The sequence below is a fragment of the Chrysochloris asiatica genome, unplaced genomic scaffold, assembly GCF_000296735.1.
Source record: "Chrysochloris asiatica unplaced genomic scaffold, ChrAsi1.0 scaffold00003, whole genome shotgun sequence".
NCBI classification, from domain to species: domain Eukaryota; kingdom Metazoa; phylum Chordata; class Mammalia; order Afrosoricida; family Chrysochloridae; genus Chrysochloris; species Chrysochloris asiatica.
Window position 1 is genome coordinate 32938483 of NW_006408521.1, and position 21288 is coordinate 32959770.

Sequence of the window (21288 nt, forward strand, 5' to 3'; positions counted from 1 at the left end):
TGAAACAAAAAGGGCCCCTTTTGTGAACAGGGCATAGTAGTAATAGAGTGCAGTCAAGTTTAATTATTATGCTTCCAATTCTGCCTGTTCTACCTGCCAGTGACCACAGGACGGGGGTGGGGGAGCATGGAAGAGCAAAAGCTGTTGATGTTAAGTTGTTAAGTGCCATTGAGTCCGTTCAGACTCATAGTGACCCTAAAAAGGGCTTTCAAGGGGTGGCTAGTGAGTTTGAACCACTTACCTTACAGTTCAAACAAACCTTCTGTTCCAGTGTTTATCCTACATTGTCAGTTTATCCTACCAGCTGAGATATCTCTAATCGTGAGAATACCAGCTTTTTTAAATAAAGAAACAGGTAGGCTGCAGAGGAGAAATGGTGTCCATGTAGATTGTGCAGTGCCTACTGCTGCCCTCAGCCCAAACTCTGCCGCCTTGAGAGTGCGTCACATTAAATTATTGGCGTAATCACTGTGGCTGGACTTGTCGTATAAGTTCAATAGCATGTTAATTTACTGACATATAGGCAGCACTTACGAAGGACTAAGCACATAGATGCCAACTAGTCAAAACAAATACAATATAAATCTTTAAGATTTATGCCCAAATAGGAAAGCCCTGTTTGTGCTGTAGGATAAGCACTGGACTGCTAACTGAGAGGTGAGCAGCCACTCTGCAGGAAAAAGATGAGACTACTCCAATAAAGATTTATAGCCTAGGAAATGCTTTACAGCAGGCATGGGAACCTTTGTCATGCAAGAGCCATTTGGATATTTATAACGTTATTCGCAGGCTATACAAAATCATCAACGTAAATATTAGCCTGCTAATATTTAATTAACCAAACATTTAATTAACTCACTCCTAATGTGAGGAGTGCTAGTTGTGGTATGGTGATGTAAGTTAATGCCCTCGACAGCAAAGTCAGTTTGATCTGAAACGTTGGTGGTTCAAGCTCACCAGTCACTCCTGGAAACCTTATACAGGGTCGTTATGGGTCAGAACCAACTCGATAGCACTTAACAACAACAACAATATGATGTAGTTTCCTTGGGATGCCAGACCAAATGATTTTGGTCATTCTCCAGCCCTGATTTACAAAGCTGAATTAATAGCAGTTTTTGTTGTTGTTGTTGTTTGAGAAGGGAAGACACACAAAAAGCCCTGATAACACACTAGTTAAGTGCTTGGTTGCTAACTGAAAGAATGCAGTTAGAACCTACCTGTCACTCCTTGGGAGTAAAGACCTGGCCAGTTGCTCCCATATAGCTTAGGAAATGGTATGGGCCAGCTCTGCCCTGTCCTATATCTGGTCTCTATGAGTTGGAATGTACTTGATGGCACCCATCAAGATTAATTAACTCAGCCAAGAAGTGAATTATCAATTGCTAACTGAAGTGATGGTGTCATGCAAAGCAGCGGTTCCAAACATGGATGCACATTGAAAGTGGCTGTTGTTGTGAAGTGCCAGTGAGTTGGTTCTGATTCATAGTGACCCTCTAAAGGGTTTCCAAGGAGTGGCTGATGAGTTTGAACCACCAACCTTGCAGTTCACAGTGGTCCTTTGTGATGCTCCTGCTCAAGGTTGTGATTTCATTAGCTTTGGATGGAGTCCAGACATCCAGGTTATCAGAAACTCCAGTGAATAGATAAGTTTCCGAATCCTATGGTAAGAATGAGGAGCCATGGTGGCACAATGGTTAAGCACTCAGATGCTAGCCAAAAGGTCTTGTGGTTCAAACCCACCAGCCATTTTATGAGAGAAAGATGTAGTAGCCTGCTTTGGTAAATATTTACAGCCTTGAAAATCCTTTGGGCTATTCTACTGTCTTACAAGTTTGCCTTCTGTTGGGATCAACTCATGGCATTTTATGTGTTTTGGGATGGTAAGGATGCAGTAATCTGCTGGTACAGTAATTGTTATTGATGGTAGGTGCCTTTGAGTCAATTCCGATTCCTAACAACCCTGTGCCCAACAGCATAAAACACTGCCGTGTCTTATGACAACTTTACAATTATTCATCTTGGACCCATTGCTACAACCATCGTGTCACTCAATTTTGTTGGGGGTCTTCTCCTTTTTTGCTGACCCTCCACTTTACCAAGCATGGTGTTCTCCAGGGACTGATCTCTCCTGATAATTAATCTCGCCATACTTACCTCGAAGGAGCCTTCTCACTGTACTTCTTCCACTCAGATTTGTTTGTTCTTCTGGAAGTCCATGGTACTTTCAATATTCTTCTCCAGCACCATAACTCAAATGAATCATTTCTTCTATAGTCTTCCTTATCTATTGCCCAACTTTCACATGCATACGTTGTTGTTAAGTGTCATCCAGTTGGTTCCAATTCATAATGACCTTGTATAGGGTTTCTGAAAAGCAGCTGGAGAGTTTGAAATGCTGAGCTTGTGGTTAAACTGACTTTGCAGTCCAGTGCTTATCCTATAGCACCATACCAGGACTCCACATGCATACGAGGCTACTGAAAATACCATGGCTTGGGTCAGGTGCACCTTAGTCTTCAAACATATCTTTGCTCTTGAATACGTTAAAGAGGTCTTTTGTAGCAGATTTGCCTAGTTCAATGCCTTGATTTCTTGACTGTTACTTCCATGATGGTAGTGTTGATGGTAGATCCAAGCAAAATTAAGTCATTGACAACTTCAATCTTTTCTCCATTTATCCTGATATTATTTATTGGTCCATTTGTGAGGACTTTTGTTTTCTTTACATGGAGGTGCAATCATATTTAAGGCTGTTGTTGTTAAGTGGCATAGAGTCAGATCTGACTCATAAAAACCTCATGTAGGGTTTTCAAAGAGGGGCTGGTGAATTTGAACCACCAACCTTGCTGTCCGGTGCTTTGTTTCACAGTGCTACACCAGGAATCCACTGAAGGCTGCAGTCTTTGTTACTCATCATAAGTATGTTGAGTCCTCTTCCCTTTCAGCAAGCAAGATTGTATCATCTACACATCTCATTCCTAATGAGTCTTCCTCCAATCCTGATGTCATGCCACATTCTTATTCATATAATCCACGTGTAGTAATTCACTATTACATATTTGTATATGTTCTTATGTATACATATGCATCACCTGGGTACCTTGTTAAAATGTGGATTCTGTTTTAGTTTATCTGTGTTGGAAATGCAGATTCTCAGCAGTGAGGATGAACCACACTGAACTGGTTCCAAGCCCTGGTTGGAACACAACAACCCCACTTCATGGGAGGAAGGTGTGATAGTCCACTTCTGTAGAGATTTCAGTCTTGGAAACCCAGTGGTGGTGTTTTTCTCGGTCCTGTACAGTTGGAATTGTCACTATGAGTTGAAATTAAATTTGACAGTAATAGATTTGGTTAAGTTTGGTGAAAATTCTATAGGAGCAGAGAAGGGACATTTCAGTAACACAGAGGAATCTGGGGAGACTGCTGGAGGAAACAGAATTAAGTGAAAAGAAAATACAAGGCCAGAGATCACATATAAAAGACTTTGCAAGCAGAAGAGCCCTGAAGAGTGGGTGCTACTCCAGACTGGGGAGCCAGGACATCTGTGTAGTCCTGGCCTACTCCCTCTATGATAGCTAATTCAAGATTGCCCTGTGCATCAATTTCTCTTTCAGTCAAATATGAGTGCTGATATGGACCTTCCTTTACCTTAGGAGTTTGCTGTTAGATGATCAAATAAGATGATCACATTTCAATGATTATATTATATTAATGATCATAAGGGGGAATTATCACTAGAGTAGAACCTAATTTATTAATTGCTTTGGGAAAATATTTTATATAAGTGAATGTTTTAGGTAACTGAAGTTTATCCTTTAAAGACGGAATCACTATCAATTTCTTTTATATTTTCTTTTCTAAAATATAGTCACTTGCAACTCTAGCTTTTTAACCTGTTTCTTAAATGGTATCTTACTCTGGATGCCAGTAGTCCTCTGTTGCCTTTGTTCTGTATCTTTAGTCCCATTGCACTAATGTCAGGCACTGAATGAAGCTGTTACAGTAATGACCACAGGGCTATTGAGAGTAGAGGGATTTTCAGTGTAGATGATTGGGTTTTGAGTTCTTCGATCTGCTTTTCATAGATTTTCTATTTTTCTTTCTCTCTGGGTATCTACTGTTAAGTCTCACCAATTTTAATTCTCCTTTCTCTTTCTAACTTGCTTTTTATCTGTTGAAGAATGGGAAACCAGAAAACCAATCTCGTTGGAATGATATTTAAAAGAAGAATAAATAGATTATGAATAAGAACCAAAAAGCTTGCCAAAAGGTCAGATTATGTAATCTTTCACTAATGAATGTCCGCATGTTCGTGTTGGCTCTTTCAAGCTCACTTTCTGGGTCTAACTGATCCAGTTATCGAATTCATGAGCCAGGAGGTTCAAACTTCTCCTGTAGAAGATCACAGGCCTAGAGGATTGATTTGTAGGGATTCTAAGCAATTGTGGACCACAAACTTTTAAGGGTTTCCACCTCAACCACCTGGAGAATTTCATCCCTGTAAGACAGGTTTTGAATTTTTGTAGCCAAATAAGAGTAGTAAGCAGAGAGTCTTAGAATTAGTACAAGAGGAGAAGAGAAGGGTAGAAAAGAGGAAACTCAAGAGGGCAAGACTGGTCTGAAGCAAGAACAGAGGCAAAATCACTTTCTCAGTTGGTAGCATGGAGCAGGGAGTAGTCATTCCACGTGGGTTGGCAAAAGGGAAGAAGTGGTGATAGTAATCAAGGCAGGCAAGATGGAGGGTGGGAGGAAGGGTCAGGGACAGGGATTTGGACCAGCATTGCCTGTTTTGAACTCTGTCCTAGTTTATATGTTTATTTATTTTTTTGAGAGTCACTGCCATCACTATTAGAGTTGTTGTGTGTTATCAAATTAGTTCTGACTCACAGTGCCCCTGCATAGAGTTTCCTAGGCTATAAATCTTTACGGAAGCAGAAAGCCTTATCTTTCTCTCACAGAGCAGTTGGAGGACTCAAACTGCTGACTTTGGAGTAAGCAGCCCAACACTTAATTTGCATCCATTACTGGTGACAGTTACTGGGACCATTGCTACTGTGGGGCCCCCGAGGCCATACTCTGTTAGACCTCACAGGACAAAGAAGTCTTACTTGAGAAAGTAGATTTTGAGTATTGGTTCTCCACTGAATCTTCCACTTGGTTGTCTACCAGCCTGTGGCCACTGAGCCTCTGTCTCTCCCTTCGTCCTCAGGTCGGTGGCCGGATTGGATAAGGAGGCGGACCTGGTACACATGGAGGTGCGGACAACGGATGGATGTGAGTGCTACCCAGGCTGCCTTGCTAGGTCCAAGGAGATCTGGCCAAGTGTCTCTCTTACCCCAATTTGCATTTTAAACGCTTGGGAAGATGAAGAGCCCTGTGCTCTATTATTGCCATACTCATCCTCCATGGGAGATGTTTCATTGATGTACACCCTCAGGAATGAATTTTCTGGGGATGTGAGTTAAGCTGATGAATTTTGAAACTCCTTTTAGTAATGTCTTGGTGTCCTCAGTACAATTTAAATAGGGGTGTCCATCGCTCATCATGGTATTTTGCTTTTATATGGTTAATTGCAGAGGGCACCTGCTTTTAAAAAAATGGAACGTTTATATACTTGTTGTTGTTGTTAGGCGCCATCAAGTCAGTGCCGACTCATTTTGCACAGCAGAATGAAACACTGCCCAATCCTGGGCCAACCTCACTATTGTTGCCATGCTTGAGCCCATTGATGCTGCCACTTTGCCAATCCATCTCACTGGGGGTCTTCCTGTTTTACTCTGACCCTCCACCTTACCAAACATGATATCCTTCTCCAGCGATTGGTCCCTCCTGACAATATGTCCAAAGTATGAGAGATGACGTTTATATATAAACTTACTAAATAAGTAACAGGACAGTTATTTTCAAAATGATTTCTTTATCCTTATGCAAACAAAGGACTCTGTTCAAATGGCAGAACCTCAAGATTTCAAATATATGACCGTCTTAGACATTTTTCAACTAGGTGCATCTTACAAACAACTATCATTAAGCCTGGTTCTGACATACTCCACCTTCTCCCTCTACTCAGTACCTAACTGAGTGTCAATAGTATATTCAAGCATTAACTTGGTGCCATAATATTTGAATTAAAGAGTTAATTCTTTTATTGAGAAGCTGTTTGATTTTAACTAATCCTTTAATCTTTCTGTGATCCTTCATCTAGGGCTTTACGTATCTGAAAACACTAAGAAATATAAAAGTATTTTTGTAGTTTGTATTTCATCAGTTGGCTAATATAAATCTTAATGTATAATAAAATAAAATTATAATGAGGCAGATTTCAGTTTAGCAACAATCAAGAGTATCCAAAAATGATGCAGGCTACAGTGAGAAGTTGGAAATTCTCAAGCACAAGGCAGATGGAGACTTTATAGGAACACTGTAATAAATGAGCTTGAAAGTAGACAAGATGTCTTTAAACACCTAAATATCCTTGAAATTTCTAGAATCAAAAATCCTTAGCACACATTCCTTGTCTCCATGCCAGCATCAGCCCTCATTAATCAGTTAGTGCACTTTCTCAATAAGCCAAGATAAAGTCCAATATTTCTTAACAGACTATTGTGGGCAATCATAAGTAACCAATTGGAATTGGTGCACAAGGTGGAAATTTTGGCCCTCCAGCCTAAACTGGAGGCTCTAGGTATATAGAATATTGCCTTTTAAAGAGCCTTGCATCATTGACCAGTCGAATGGTTTTTGAACTGTTTAACTCAAATCTCTAGCAGTTCTTCAAGAACTTCAGCGCCAAAATGAAGATAAAAAGAGAGACGTCACTAGGACAGCTCCTCAGATTTCAGTATAATCAAAACCAAAGTAAACCAAAACCAGTGCCACCGAATCAACTCTGACTCATAGTAAGCAATCTTATAGCACAGAATAGAAGTGCCCCCAGCAGGTTTCTAAGGCTAGAAATGCTAGCAGAAGCCGACGGCCACATGGTTCTCCTCTAAAGCAGCTGGTGGGTTCAAACCACAGACAGTCAGGTTGAAACCACTGACCTGTAAGTTAGCAGCTGAGTATCTTGATCACTGTACCGCTAGGGCTGCCTTTCAACTAGAAAAGATACACTACAATCCACTTTATACAAGGGTATGTCAGAAAGTATTGCTATAAAATTATAGACACCTTTATTAAACAAAAACAACGAATTGTGAAGTTATATTTGTTTCTAATATATCCTCCATCGACAGCGATACACTTCTGAAGGGGTATTTTCATTTCCCCTAGATTTAAACCACGTGAAAACAACAGTTTGGGTATCCTCGAGGGACTCAAACTATCTTCCTTTAAAATAGTCTTTGAGTTTGGGAAGCAAAAAGAATTCTGAAGAGGCAAGATAGGGACTGTAGATTGTGTGCAGTAAGGTTTCCCAGCAAAATTCTCATAGGACAGCCCTTGGTACCCTCGAAGAATGAGCAGCTTTATTGTTGTGATGGGAAAAAATTCCAGGTCACAGTTTCCTGGCCTTCATCTTGCCAGTAGAGTTTTCACTTTTCTAAAAACTTAATCCTAATGAGCTCCAGGATTATCCTGTACCTTTCAAGAAAATCTATCAAGATCAGCCCTTTGGGACCCCCCAAAATAGTTGGTATAATCTTCTGGGCTGACCTCCTTGTCGTGAATTTAACTGGCCCTGAAATCTCTGAAGCCACTCTTTTGATTGGACCCTTGTTTTCAAAGTACCCTAAAGAAATTAGGGCTCCAGGTGTGGCATTGTAGGATCAGCAGTGGACTGTGAACCACACAAGGTCAGTAGTTCAAATCCACCAGCTGCTCCTTGAAAACCCTATGCAGGGTGGCTCTGCATCAGAATAGACTTGACAGCAGTTAACAACAACAACAACAACAACAAGGAACCTATGACAATGGGACTACTGAGAGAACTTGTCTGCAGCCATGTACTCATCACAAAGACACATTTAAACACATTCTGTTTGGAATAAACGTGTGCATTTATGAACTAGAACCCTAGTAGCAATAATTTTTTATTTACTCTCATGTATTGTACACAGAGGATTGCCTGTGATAAAAGGTTTCCAGAGTTTCACAAAACAAGTCAGAATAAGATGAGAGATTTAAAAATTACATCATTTTCCAAATAGTACCAAAATTGTAACAATATGCCCAAGGTCATGTAGACAGTCAGTATCAGAGACTAAAGTAGACTGTGGATGTTGTTTTAGTTGTCAGCCTAATTATCCTTCATGTTTCAGATACTTAATGGTTAGGGTCACAGATTCGGGTGTCAAACTGCTTCGGGCAAATCCAGGTTCTGACACATCCTTAGACATTAGGTAATCACTCTGTGCTTCATTTTTTCTCATCGAGACGATGGGGATAATAATAATGGTAATGCCATATAAATTTGTTACAAAAATCAAATGCATGTCATTTCTAGAATATGAGCTGACAGAGTAAGCATTCAAAAATGTTACTTCACGCTGTCGTCACTGTCATTATTATTATTAGAGTGACCTGAAAATTAGGAGGAAGAGCAACAAGCATCCATTAATGATCAGATATAGAATGTACGAAGGATGAATATATAAAATTGCATGTAGTCAAAAATGAAATTGAATACATAAAGATTAATATCCCAGGCTTTACTGAGCTGAAATGGACTGGTATTAACCATTTTGAATCTGACAATTAAATGGTTTACTGTGCCAAGATTGACATATTTAAGAGGAATGGGGTCACCATCATTGTCAAAAAGAATATTTCAAGATCTCTCTTGAAGTCCTGGTATGGCACTATAGGGTAAATGCTTCAAGGTCAGTGTTTCAAACCCATTAACCACTCTTTTTTTTAAAAGTTTTGTTATGAATTATGTGACAGTTTACATGGGAGAACATTAGTTTTACATTCATCCTATTATATATTGTTTCATTGCCATGGTTACAATCCCGTCCATGCATCACCAATCAATGAAAGGGTACATTCTACAAGCCTGCCCCCTCCTCCCCCCGGTCATCAGCACACAGGCCCTCTCCCTCCCTGGGTCCCGAGTCCCCAGATGCTCCATCTCTCCATGTCATCATCTCTGCCTCCATCTTGCGGATTGCTGCTTCTCTGGGTAGGGTCCTGATCTCCGCTCTTCTCCCTTCATGGTTCCATGGACCCTTCTCATCTATCCTGCAAAGTTAATCACTCCTCTCCTTGCCACAAAATATCTACTTTTACATAGAACCCATGAACCACTCTTGAAAATACTGTACCAGGTCACTATGAGTCGGATCTGACTCGATGGCACTTAACAAAGTGTCTTGAAGCACAACACTGTCTGTGATAAGATAATATCCATATGCCCATAAGGAAGACCAGTTAATATGACTATTATTCAAATTTATGCACCAACCACTAATTCCAGTGATGATGAAATTGAAGAATTCTACCAACTTCTTCAGTCTGATATTGAATCAAGCATGCAGTCAAGATGTATTGATCATTACTGGTGATTGGAATGCAAAGATAGGAAACAAAGAGGAAGTTGAAAACTGTGGCCTTGGTGGTAGAAATGATGCCGGAGATCTTGTGATAGAGCTTTGCAAGACCAATGATTTATTCATGGCAAACACCTTTTAAGCTCGTGGTTGGTGCATAAAAGTTGACTATGCACCTGGATTCTCACCAAATGGAATAAACAGGAATCAAATTGACTACTTCTGTGGGAAGAGACAGTGGAAAAATCTCAATATCATCAAAAAGGACAGGGCCTGACTATGGAATAGACCATCAATTGCTCATATGCAAGTTCAGTTTGAAGCTGAAGAAAATTGAAACAAGTCCATGGGAGGCAAAATATGATGTTAAACATACGCCATCTGAATTTAAAGTCTATCTCAAGAATATATTTGATGAATTAGACTCTAATGACCAAAGACCAGAGGTGCTGTGAGATGACATTAAGAATATCGAATTACATACCATCTCCAACTTCTGAGCCAAGTCCCCATGCAGATCCGTATTTTTCCCTTCTGGGTTGATAAGATTGGGAATAGGAACAACACTCTGAACTATTGTACTTAGTTGATGATGCTGTTGCTTAGATTCTTTGCCTTTTGTACTTGTAAACCTGAATTTGTGTATAAATGTTGAGTGTATTATAAAGTGTAAGATGCTGATTAAAAAAAAAAAAAGAATATCATACTGGAAGAAAGCAAAAGGTCTTTTAAAAGACAGGAAAGGAAGCAAAGACCAAAATGGATGTTCAAAGAGACCCTAAAACTTGCTCTCCAGTTTAGAGATACTAAAGTGAAATGAAGAAATTGGAAAGTAAAAGAGCTGAACAGAAAATTTCAGAGGGCAGCCCAAGAAGACAAAGTCAAGTGTTATAATAAAATGTGCAAAGACCTGGAGTTAGAAAACCAAAATGGAAAAACATGCTCAACATTTCTCAAGCTGAAAAAAACAGAAGAAAAAATTTAATCTGCAACTTGCAATATAAAAGGATTCTGTGGATAAAATAGGAGTGCTGGTATGGTGTTTTATGATAAGTATTGGACCGTTAAGGTCAGTCATTCAAATTTGCCAGCTGCTCCTTGGAAACCCTATACAGGGTTCCTACATGTCTGAACCATACCAACAACACTTAACAGAAACATGGGCAAATTTTTGAATGAGACAGAAATCTTCCAAACAAGATGGAAGGCATACACAGAGTATATAAGCAGAAATGGTCAGTGTTCAACCATCTCAAGAGGTAGTATGTGATAAAGAACCAATGAACCATAGACTCTGAGGATCAGACTTTAGCCACCTAGTAGACATAGCAAACTGTCCCTCATCTGATTATTCAGTAATGCTTGTTAGTAATCTCATACATGAACCCTGGATATCCACAGACAAATGTAAAAACCTTCCCTAAAAAATTCCAAAAAGCCAAGTCCCCCCTCCCCGCCATCCAAAAAAAAAAGCTAAAGAGGATAGAGAGAAACACTATTAACTGATGGTATATGGAGGGGATAATAATCAATGTAATGAAACAAGCTATATGAATCGTTGAATGTGAAACTGATGATGTGCCCTGTAAACTTTCACTCAATCCACAATAAAAACATTTAATAAAAAAAAAAAAAATTAAAAAAAAAAAAAAAAGATGGCGCTAAAGGAGAAGTCCATGCTTCACTACAGGCATTGGTGAAAAACTGCTCCAGGAATAGACACAATGCAAACTTAAATCTTTCAACATGCTCATGTACCACTGGAGGCACTCACTCATCTGTGCCAGGAAATCTGGAAGACAGCATGGCCAACCCTGTGGAAGAGAGCCATATAGTTGTCTATTCAAAAAAAAAAAAAACCGTGATTCAACACAATGTGGAATTATCAAGCAATACCACTGATATCAAGGAGCTCTGGTAGCGTAGTGGTTACGAATCAGGCTGCAAACCTTAAAGTCACCAGTTCCAAACTACCAGCTACTCCGCGGGAGAAAGATTTACAGCCACAGAAACCCTGTACAGGGTCACTATGAGTCGAAACCGACTCCACAGCACATCACCACCACCACCACCACCACCACTGATATCACACACAAATACAATATTCCTGAAGATCATACAAAAAAAAGGTTGCAGCATGACATCAACAAGGAACTGCCAGGAAGTCAAGCTGGACTCAGAAGACGGTGTCAAACAACAGATATCATTGATTATGTCAGATGGATCATGCCTGAAAGCAAAGAATACCAGAAATATGTTTACTTTACTTTCTTGACTATGCAAAGGCTTTTAACTGTATGGATCATGACAATCTGTGAATAGCATTGCTAAGAACAGTTATCCCAGAACACTTCATTGTGCTCATGAATAACATACATAGATCAAGAGACACTTGATAGAATAGAACAAAGGAATAATGAGTGGTTTAAAATCAGGAAAGGTATGTGCCAGGGTTGTATCCTTTTACCGTATTTATTCAATCTGTATGCTGAGCAGTAATTCAAGAAATTGAGTTATATGAAGCAGAATGTGGCATCAGGACTGGAGGAGACTCATTAAAACCTGCAATATGAAGATGATGCAACCTTGCTTTTTGGAAACAAAGAGGACTTAAAACAGTTACTAATGAATATCAATGGAATAAAAATTGAAATCTTTCAAGAAAGTGAGGCAGCACAGGAGGCACTCACTCATCTATGACAAGAAATTTGGAAGACAACTATCTGGCCGACTGATTGGAAGAGATCCATATTTGTGTCCATTCCAAAGAGAGGTGAACCAACAGAATTCGGAAATCATCGGACAATCTCTTTGATGTCCCTTGTGAGTAAAGTTTTGCTAAAGGTAATACAGAAACAGCTGCAAACATACATTGACAGAACTTCCAGAGGTTCAAGCCGAATTCAGCAGAGGCTGTGGAACGAGAGCTATCATTGCTGACGTCCGATGGATCTTGGCTGAAAGCAGAGAATATCAGAAAGATGTTTACCTGTGCTTTATTGACTACACAAAGGTTTTTGATTGTGTGGATCATGAGAAGCTATGGACAATATTATGAAGTATGAGTATTCTGGAACACTTAATTGTGCTCATGAGGAATCTGTACACCAAGAGGCAGTTGTTTGAACAGAATGAGGAACACTGGATGGTTTAAAATTAAAGAAAGGTGTGCAAGAGGGTTGTATTCTTTCACCATACTTATTCAACCTGTATGCTGAGCAAGCAATCCAAGAAGCTGGGTTATATGAATAAAAACATGGCATCAGGTTGGAGGAAGACCATTAACAACCTGTGATATGCAGATGATACAACCTTGCTTACTGAAAGTGAAGAGGACTTAAAATATTTAGTGATGATCAAAGACTTTGGTATGGATTACGTCTCAATGTAAAGAAAACAAAAAGCTTCACCACTGGACCAATAAACATCATTCTTATCAATGGAGAAAAGATTGAAATTGTCAAGGACTTCATTCTCCTTGGATCAACTATCAACACTCATGGAAGCAGCAGTCAAGAGATCAAATGACATATTGCATTAAGCAAATCTGCTGCACAAGACCTTTTTAAAGTGTTGAAGAGCAAAGACAAACTTCGTCTCTCATACTTTAGACATATTGTCAGGAGGGACCAGTCACTGGAGAAGGATATCATGTTTGGTAGGGTGGAGGGTCAGAGGAAAAGAGGAAGACCCCCAGCAAGATGGATTGGCCAAGTGGCAGCATCAATAGGCTCATGTCTGGCAACGATAGTGAGGTTGGCCCAGGATCAGGCAGTGTTTCGTTCTGCTGTGCATAAGGTTGCTGTGAGTTGGCATCGACTCGATGGCACCTAACAACAACAACAACAATGAATATCCAAGACCACACCTTCAATATAGATTACACCTCAATGTAAAGAAAACAAAAATCCTCACAACTGGACCAATAAATGACATCATGATAAATGATGAAAAGTTAAAGTTGTCAAGTACTTTATTTTGCTTAGATCTACAATCAAAAGCAAAGCAAACAACAGTCAAGAAATCAAATTACTATCGCACTAGGCAAATCTGCTGCAAAAGGCCTCTTTAAAGTGTTCCAGAGCAAAGATACCAGTTTGAGGACTATGGGCACCTGACCCATCCATGGTATTTTCAGTGGCCTCATAAGTATTTGAAAGCTGGGCAATGAAATAGGAAGACCTTAGAATAATGAGTGCTTTTGTGTTATGGTGTTGATGAAGAATATTGAAAGTACCATAGACTGCCAGAAGAACAAAAGAATCTGTGTTGGAAGAAATACAGCCAGAATGTTCATTAGAAGTCAGTATGACAAAACTTCATCTCTCATATTTTTGACATGTTATCAGGGGGGACCAGTCCCGATAGGACATCATGCTTGATAAAGTGGAGGGTCAGTGAAAAAGAGGAAGACCCCTAATGAGATAGATTGGCCCAGTGGCAACAAAGGGCTCAAGTCTGACAACAGTTGTGAAGATGGCGCAGGGACAGGAAGTGTTTTGTCCTGTTGTGCTTACTGTCACTAGTAGTTGGAACTTAGTGGACTGACAGCATCTAACAACAATCATGATCAAAGTCAATTTATTTGTCATGTTGTGTGACAAGAGCCCTTACTGGAGTGTCAAGATTCCTAAGATATTCAGTGTCATCTTGAGTTTTCTATGTTCATAAGTTTGCCAGATTCCTTCTTATTAGAAGGCAGGTGCTATTGGAATTCTCTTATGGTCAGAAGTTTCACCAAAAGAAATCTAAATTCAAAAGTCCAATAGGAAGGAATGGAAGCTAACTTGTTTGTGATGTGACACTATAGGATAAGCACTGGACTGCTAACCACTAGGTCAGCATTTCAAACCCACCAGCTACTCCTTGGAAGCCCTATATAGTACTGCTATGAGTTGGAACCTACTGAACAGTATTTAACAACAACAGGACTCCTGGTATCAGTGTGGTTAAGTGCTAATCTGCTAACCAGAAAGTCAGCTGTTTGAACACATCACTCACTGCACTGGAGAAAAATGTCAACTCCCATAAAGTTGACAAGCTTGGAAACCCTATGAGGCAGTTAGGAGTCTTTTAGGGTCACTATGAGTTCAAATTGGCACACCACAACAACATCCCTCAAGTAGCGTTAGGCATTTGTGGGACTATCCTTTCCGCTGCTCTTGCTCTAGGCCTGCAAATAGGTTAGTATCACTCCTGAACAAAAAAGGGAACATATGGAAGCTAAAGAACTCTTTAGAGTTTCATGGAATCTGCTTGTTTTTACTTATTTACACTTGAAAGTTAATGTTTTTCATAATAAATAGCTCCTGGGTATTTCTCTAAGACAAAACCTGAAGAGCTGAATTTGCTTTTTGTTCACAATTGTAATTTAGTTTTTCAATTTTTTGCAATCTGTATATTACCCACAGGGATGGAAGTTGAGTGAATCTGGGGAAGTTTGTTTTTTTATAGGGTTTTTTTCTTTCTCTGTGTGTTAGCAAGAAGCATGACAAATTGCATACTTTGAATATTTAATAATCTCAAAGGCAAAACAGAATCACAAGTCACAATATAATTCCACATAACTAAACTATGTAGGCTTTTAGTGTAATTTAATTCAGTTTAAGTAGCATTTACTGGGGTTTTATAAAGTCAGCTTGAGGAAAGAAAGATGACTGAAACAATGTTTCTACCCAGAGGAGATGACCATTTTGGAGAGATTTGGTGCAGAGAGGAACTCCAGAGCGCAGGGTGGAATTTATTAGAGAAGAGAAACTTGCCTTGCGGAGTGGAGAAGGTTGCAAGCTATCTCCCTGAGCGTTTCAAAGTTCTGGACAGAAATGCAACCACTTGGAAGAAAAGAAAGCTAAGGATGTCAGCATGTCTTAGTCTCTTCATCTATGTGCCTCAGCTTTCTGAGCATCTTCTACTCCAGCACAGGCATGTTCATGTGTGAACACTCTGTCTCCCTCATTGACTAGGGATTCTTATGAAGACAAGAACTATGTCTTATATTCTCTGATTTTGACGTTACAGTGTTTGACAATCACAGTTTCTCCATGAACCTTGATTCAATTTTTTAAAAAACGTGAATCTGTCTGAAGCTACTTGTTCTCAGGGTGCCCTGTCTGACACAGGAGATCCTTGGTCCAGCATCTGCAAGGGGAGAAGGTACAGAAGCTGACCGTACTTAGAAGATGTTAGCACCGCCCTGAGGGATCCTCCCAGGAGTAGAGCTAACTTGAAACAGAGCCAGATACTTCCAGGGTTACCAAGTAGAGCCTCTTTTTTCACGATGCAGGGAACAAAGCCTTTGATTCTTAGTTTTTGTAAGTGGAACAGTGCACCAGCTCTTACAATTACATTAGAATGGCATTTCACATTTTGAAATACATTAATCATGAGGGCACTGTGATTCTCATGCATTTGAAACTCTCATTCTGGTTTTGCTACAAAGATATCCAAATGAGATCTTCATTCCGATCTGCCCTTTCGAGTTTTCCATTTGAGGCTATTTCAAAAGAGATGATAGAAAGCAGAAGTTCAAGAATAAGGATTAATCAAAGTCAACCAATTAACATGTGATTATCCAGTGCCTTCCATGAACTTCGCCCATATTTCCCTTTCTAGAATGAACTCAAGTACTGCCTCCACCTGGAACCCCAACCTCCTCAGTTTATTCCAGCTCAGTTGCACATTTTTTTTGTAGGGGGGGAGGTTGAACTGCAGTAGCATTTAAAGAAAACAAACATGATATAAATTCAGAACATGACTTTACTATTTGTTGCCATTGAGTCAATTCCAACTCATAGTGGAATTCCAACAGAGTAGATCTGTCCCATGAGATTGCCAAAGCTGTAGTCAATACAAAAGCAGACTGCCGCATCTGTTTCCCATGGAGCAACTGATGATTTTGAACTGCTGACCTCTCATTTGGTATGTGAGCATTTAACCATGAGCAAACAGGACTTCTTGAGTTTTCTAATAGGACTTGTCATCTCTCACTTTGATTCTCCACAATAAAGCAGAACCTTGTAATTGGGTGTTATTGAGTTGGTCCCCAATTTATGTCGGTACCATGCACAATGTTGTGATCTAGAAGGTTTGCATTGGCTGGTTTTTGGTAGATCACGAGGTCTTTCTTCCAGTCCACTTTAGTCTTGAAGCTTCACTGAGAGCTTTCTCCATGCATGCCTCCACTGATACATGAGGTACATTGGCCAGGAATCAAACCAGATCTCCTACATGGAAGGTTAGTTCTACCACGGAACATGATTTATTATTAACTGAATGTATGGGAGATGCGTAGACTTTAATCTCTTTCCCTCTGTCTTCATGAGAAAGCATAGCATGCTGGTGTTAGGTGCCGTCTGGTTGGTTCTAACTCATAGCTTTAAATGTTGGCAGGAGCAGAAAGCCTCACAGCTAACATTTACTGATCTTTTTAAATGCACTAAACATTTTCCATGCATACTACATTGTAAGGTATGATCAATAGCAACCTATTGACTCATAGCAACCCTATGTCCAACAGAATGAAACACTGTCCGGTCCTGTCACATCCTCATAATCCATGTATCATCTTATTTAACTCCAAGGACAATAAACCAAAAACCTAGCCTACCGTCTGGTAGTGTAGTGGTTACAAATCGGGCTGCTAACCCCAGGGTCAGCAGTTCGAAACTACCAGAAGCTCCATGGGAGAAAGATGAAGCTTTCTGCTCCCATAAAGATTTACAGCCTCGGCTACCCTATGCAGGGTCACTATGAGTCGGAACCGACTCCATGGCACACACTCACCACCACTGCCATCAGTTGATTCCCACTCCTAGTGACCCTCTGGGACAAAGTAGAACTGTTCCTTAGGATTGCCAAGACTGTAGATCTTTATGGGAGACGAACTCTTTCTGTTAGTATAAGTCCAGTGCTTATACCACAGTGTCACCAGGATTCCTTCCCAATGGCAATAGAGGCAAATACTGAATTGTCCACTCCTCCCAGATGAAAATCTGTATTACTACTTACCCAGGGGCAATCAGCAAGTAAGTAGCAAGTCTGGAATTTGAACTCAGTATTTTCCTTGCTCTCAAATACCACAGTACACTCAAGATACCTGGGCCATTTTAATTTTTATCAGTCATTTAGAATTATTAAAAACCAAAATGTCCACACATGTTAGAAATCTATTTGGGGATTTCAAGTTGTATGGTAAGTATCTTCTTTCAGATACATCATAGAATCTCAAGGACTGTATTCAAACTCATTTAGTAGGAACCCAAAGTGTAATTCTGAGACCATTGTAAACGTGAGGCTTGAGCCGAATGGTGTCACCCACCTACCCTGGACACAAATAGCCTATCCTATCCACAATCCTCTATCACTTCCTCCAGGACTGCCTGATAATTCATCCTTCTCTTACCCTACTTTAGATTCTCAACAGAAAGTGGGTATTGTCATACTTACTGTCCTGTCTAGGTATTTTGAAAGATGAAAGCTTTGGGATTTCCAAAATACAAACCCAGCTAAAGACACCAAGACCTCTGGATTTTAAGTAGATTTCAAAACCTCATTTTATTGCTGCCTTCTTGTTAAATTAGACCTTTCATTCCATGCTGGGCAGTGGCAAGCAAGGGAAAAGCCAAAAAGTAGGACAAGGTTGGCACAATATTTCAACTGCCACGGGCCAAGGTTTAGGTAGCTTTCGATTTTGCATGGAGTAGCCTTGAATACTCATGAAGCTATCCTAAAGTGTCCAAATCAGAGAGTGAATAGTAAATAACCTACTCCTGTCCAGTGGATTCCGACTCCTAGAATAGACACTGGGGGATGGACCTGGGGTGGGGGGCAGAGGCAGATGTCCTCCTGTGTGCATCTTTGATTAGCAGCATTGGAGCTTTCTAGGACACTCAGTGGCAAGAAGAAAATGGGTGTCATGTCAGTACTTGTGGAGTTTTTACCTATATTTGCTGCAGGTTTTTGTTGTGTTTTGGCGCTTTATTTTAGGAGCAAATTATTCCGACTGTGAGGGTCCATGAGTACTCCCGGTGGGCAGCTTGGCCTGGGCCTTCTGCTTCCCCTCTCTCCTCAGAGGTGGAAAAAGCAGCCACTCTTCGCTTTCTTTGTGAACATGAATAATGAAGAGAAATGAGGAAGCCACTGAAATAATGGTGACCGGCTAGTCTTGGAAATGGGGTTAAGTAGGGTATCTCTCCACTGCACAACTAGATAGGGACAACATGGTAAAATAAATATGGCAAATTAGTGACTCTTGGGTCTTAACTTGTACTTTAGACTGGTTTTGTTTGCACTGAACCCTGTTGTTAATTTAAATTGATTGTCAATATTTTTAAATCAGAAAATTTAGATTTTAAAACTAGGGTTTTGGTTTTATTTAGAATTTCAGAATATCTTATTCCTGAATGTCAGCTATAAGCTAAATCTGAGACGAAGCTGCCCCTTAAAGAGGCAAATGCTCCCCATTTCACCAGAGCCCCCACCATTTCTCAGTAGCCCCCACCACTGAGCCTACCTGCCAGGCTCCGTTTATGATCACCTTTCCTCCAGCTCATTTTACTCCGATGCCAGTATTTACCTGGCTCCTTAGCATGTGCGTTTAGTAGGCTAGTTGTAATATGCCTTTTGTTTTATAGTAAGATATTTGGCCTTTGTTCCAGGGCATTGGGAACTGTTGATGGTCTTGAAGCCAGGTGGAATTTGTTCAGGCTTGGGTTTTCGACATGAATGTGGCTCTGCTATCCAGTTCTAATCCATCACCCACATGGAAGGACACAACAGACAAGGCAGATGAGAAGGACTTGACTCAGACATGTGGCAGGGGATTGCAGAGAAGACTCTGGAAACACTTTAGAGGCAGAATTATCAAGGCTGAGTGCAAACAAAGACCACCAGCTATCACTTCCACACACATCTCCACCCAGCTGGGTTCCAGAACCTATTGCAATGGCCACATTGAACTCAAATCATTTTCACGGTTATGGAGTTTATTAAGGAAGTTCAGAGGACAGTTCTTCCAGTAAGGACAGCCTCTCCTCAGCTTCCCTGCCACTGTTACAAAGCTTTTCTAGGGCTGCTGATAAATGCCTATGGGACACATCACTCCACCATACACTTCAGCCTGAAGTCACTTGACTCTAGCTCTATGGGCCAGCAAACTGCGCTGCTCCCAAGTTAAGTGTCTAGAGGCATCTCACTTTGCAAGAAAGCCTTTTGCCCAAAATCACTGTTTTACTTGCTCCTTGGGCTGGGAAGCCCACTGCTTGGTCTTGTGCTCAACATTTGGTTCTGGTACTCCTCTGGTATCACAGCTTTCTGTCCTTGGGTCAAGGAAGTTCACTGTACAGGAAGCTCAAGGTCCAGAGGACACACTCCAGTCCTGGTTTTTCTATGATGATGGTAACCTCTCCCATTCCTACTTCTGAGATGGCTCATTTTATACCCATGCTAAAGATTCAAATTTTTTATAATTACAATAAACTGTTAACATCCACAGCTGAATCTTGTCATCGTATCAGTAGCTTCTCCCACCTTCTCTTACCCAGACCTAGCAGGAATAGAATCGTGTGGTGGGAGTTACAATAACTGAAGTTCATTATTGCTAGGTACCATTGAGTTAATTCTGACTCATAGACACTCTCTCCCTGTACACAAGAGAAAACTCACTACACGGTCTTGCACTATCCTCACAGTCACAGCTACACTTGAGCTCATTGTTGTTATCACTGTTACTAATCCATCTCTTTCGGGGGCACTTCCTCTTTTTTACCGACCCTGCACTTTAGAAAGTATGATGTCCTTCTCCAGGCACTGGTCCCTCTTGATAACATGTCCAAAGTATGAGAGACCAAGTCTCACCATCCTGGCTTCAAGGAGCCCTTTAGTTATACTTCTTCCAACACAGATTTTTTTGTTCTTCTGGCTGTCCATGGTACTTTTACTATTCTTTTCCAATGCATCAATTTTTCTCTGGTCTTCCTTCTTCATTGTCCAACTTTAACATGTATATAAGGCTTGAAGAGAGATACTAAACCATTTACTACATGCAGAAAACAAGTGTGTGGGATGTGGAAAAAAAAAGTGAAGGGACTTGAGTGAGTACTGGGCACAGGAGAAGATTGTTGACTGAGAGAATGGAATCAATGTGGTACATGTTTTGTATAAACAGACACCAGCCATTCCTCCCACAATTCTCTTACTCAGCTGAGTTCAATAATTCATTGCAATGTTCACACAGAACTCAGACACATGCTCACAGCAGGTATATTAGGGAAGCTAACAGATTACAGGAGTCCTGGTGTGGCACTGTGGGTTAATGCACTGGACTGCAAAGTTGTAAAGTCAAGTGACTCAAGCTCACCAGCTGCTCCTTGGAAACCCTAGACAGGTCACTATGGGTCGGAACCAATTCAGTAGCACTTAACAACAACAGATTATAATTGAGTCTCAGAAATGCTGAGTTGTTCCAGTCAGAGCAGCCTCTTCTCAGCCGTGCCCACAGGCAGATCTCTCTTTACCCAGCCAGTGTTACAAAGCTCTTCTAGAATTGCTGATAAACACCCACAAGAGACATCACGCCACCATACACCAGAACCTGAGAGTACCTGACCCAAGTTTGGTGGGTCAGTAAACCTAGCACCCCTCCACCCTCCACCACACACCGATTAAGTGCCCAGAAACACCCATCCACAAGTGAGCTTTCTGCCCAAAGTTACTCTGTTTTAATTGCTCAGTGGGCCAGTAAGTCCTGCACACTGTCTCATGCCCTGGCTCTGGATTCTGCTGCTACTGCCCCTCT

General features: G+C 40.6%; 1 protein-coding gene across 1 annotated transcript in view; it reads left to right on the top strand.

The window, feature by feature from the left end:
• SORCS3 (sortilin-related VPS10 domain containing receptor 3) overlaps positions 1-21288 on the top strand; it is an 863487-nt gene that overhangs the window by 649219 nt on the left and 192980 nt on the right. The window contains exon 6 of the mRNA XM_006831323.1: positions 5216-5280. Coding sequence (XP_006831386.1) covers positions 5216-5280 — 65 coding nt within the window. The remainder of the gene's footprint in view (positions 1-5215; positions 5281-21288) is intronic.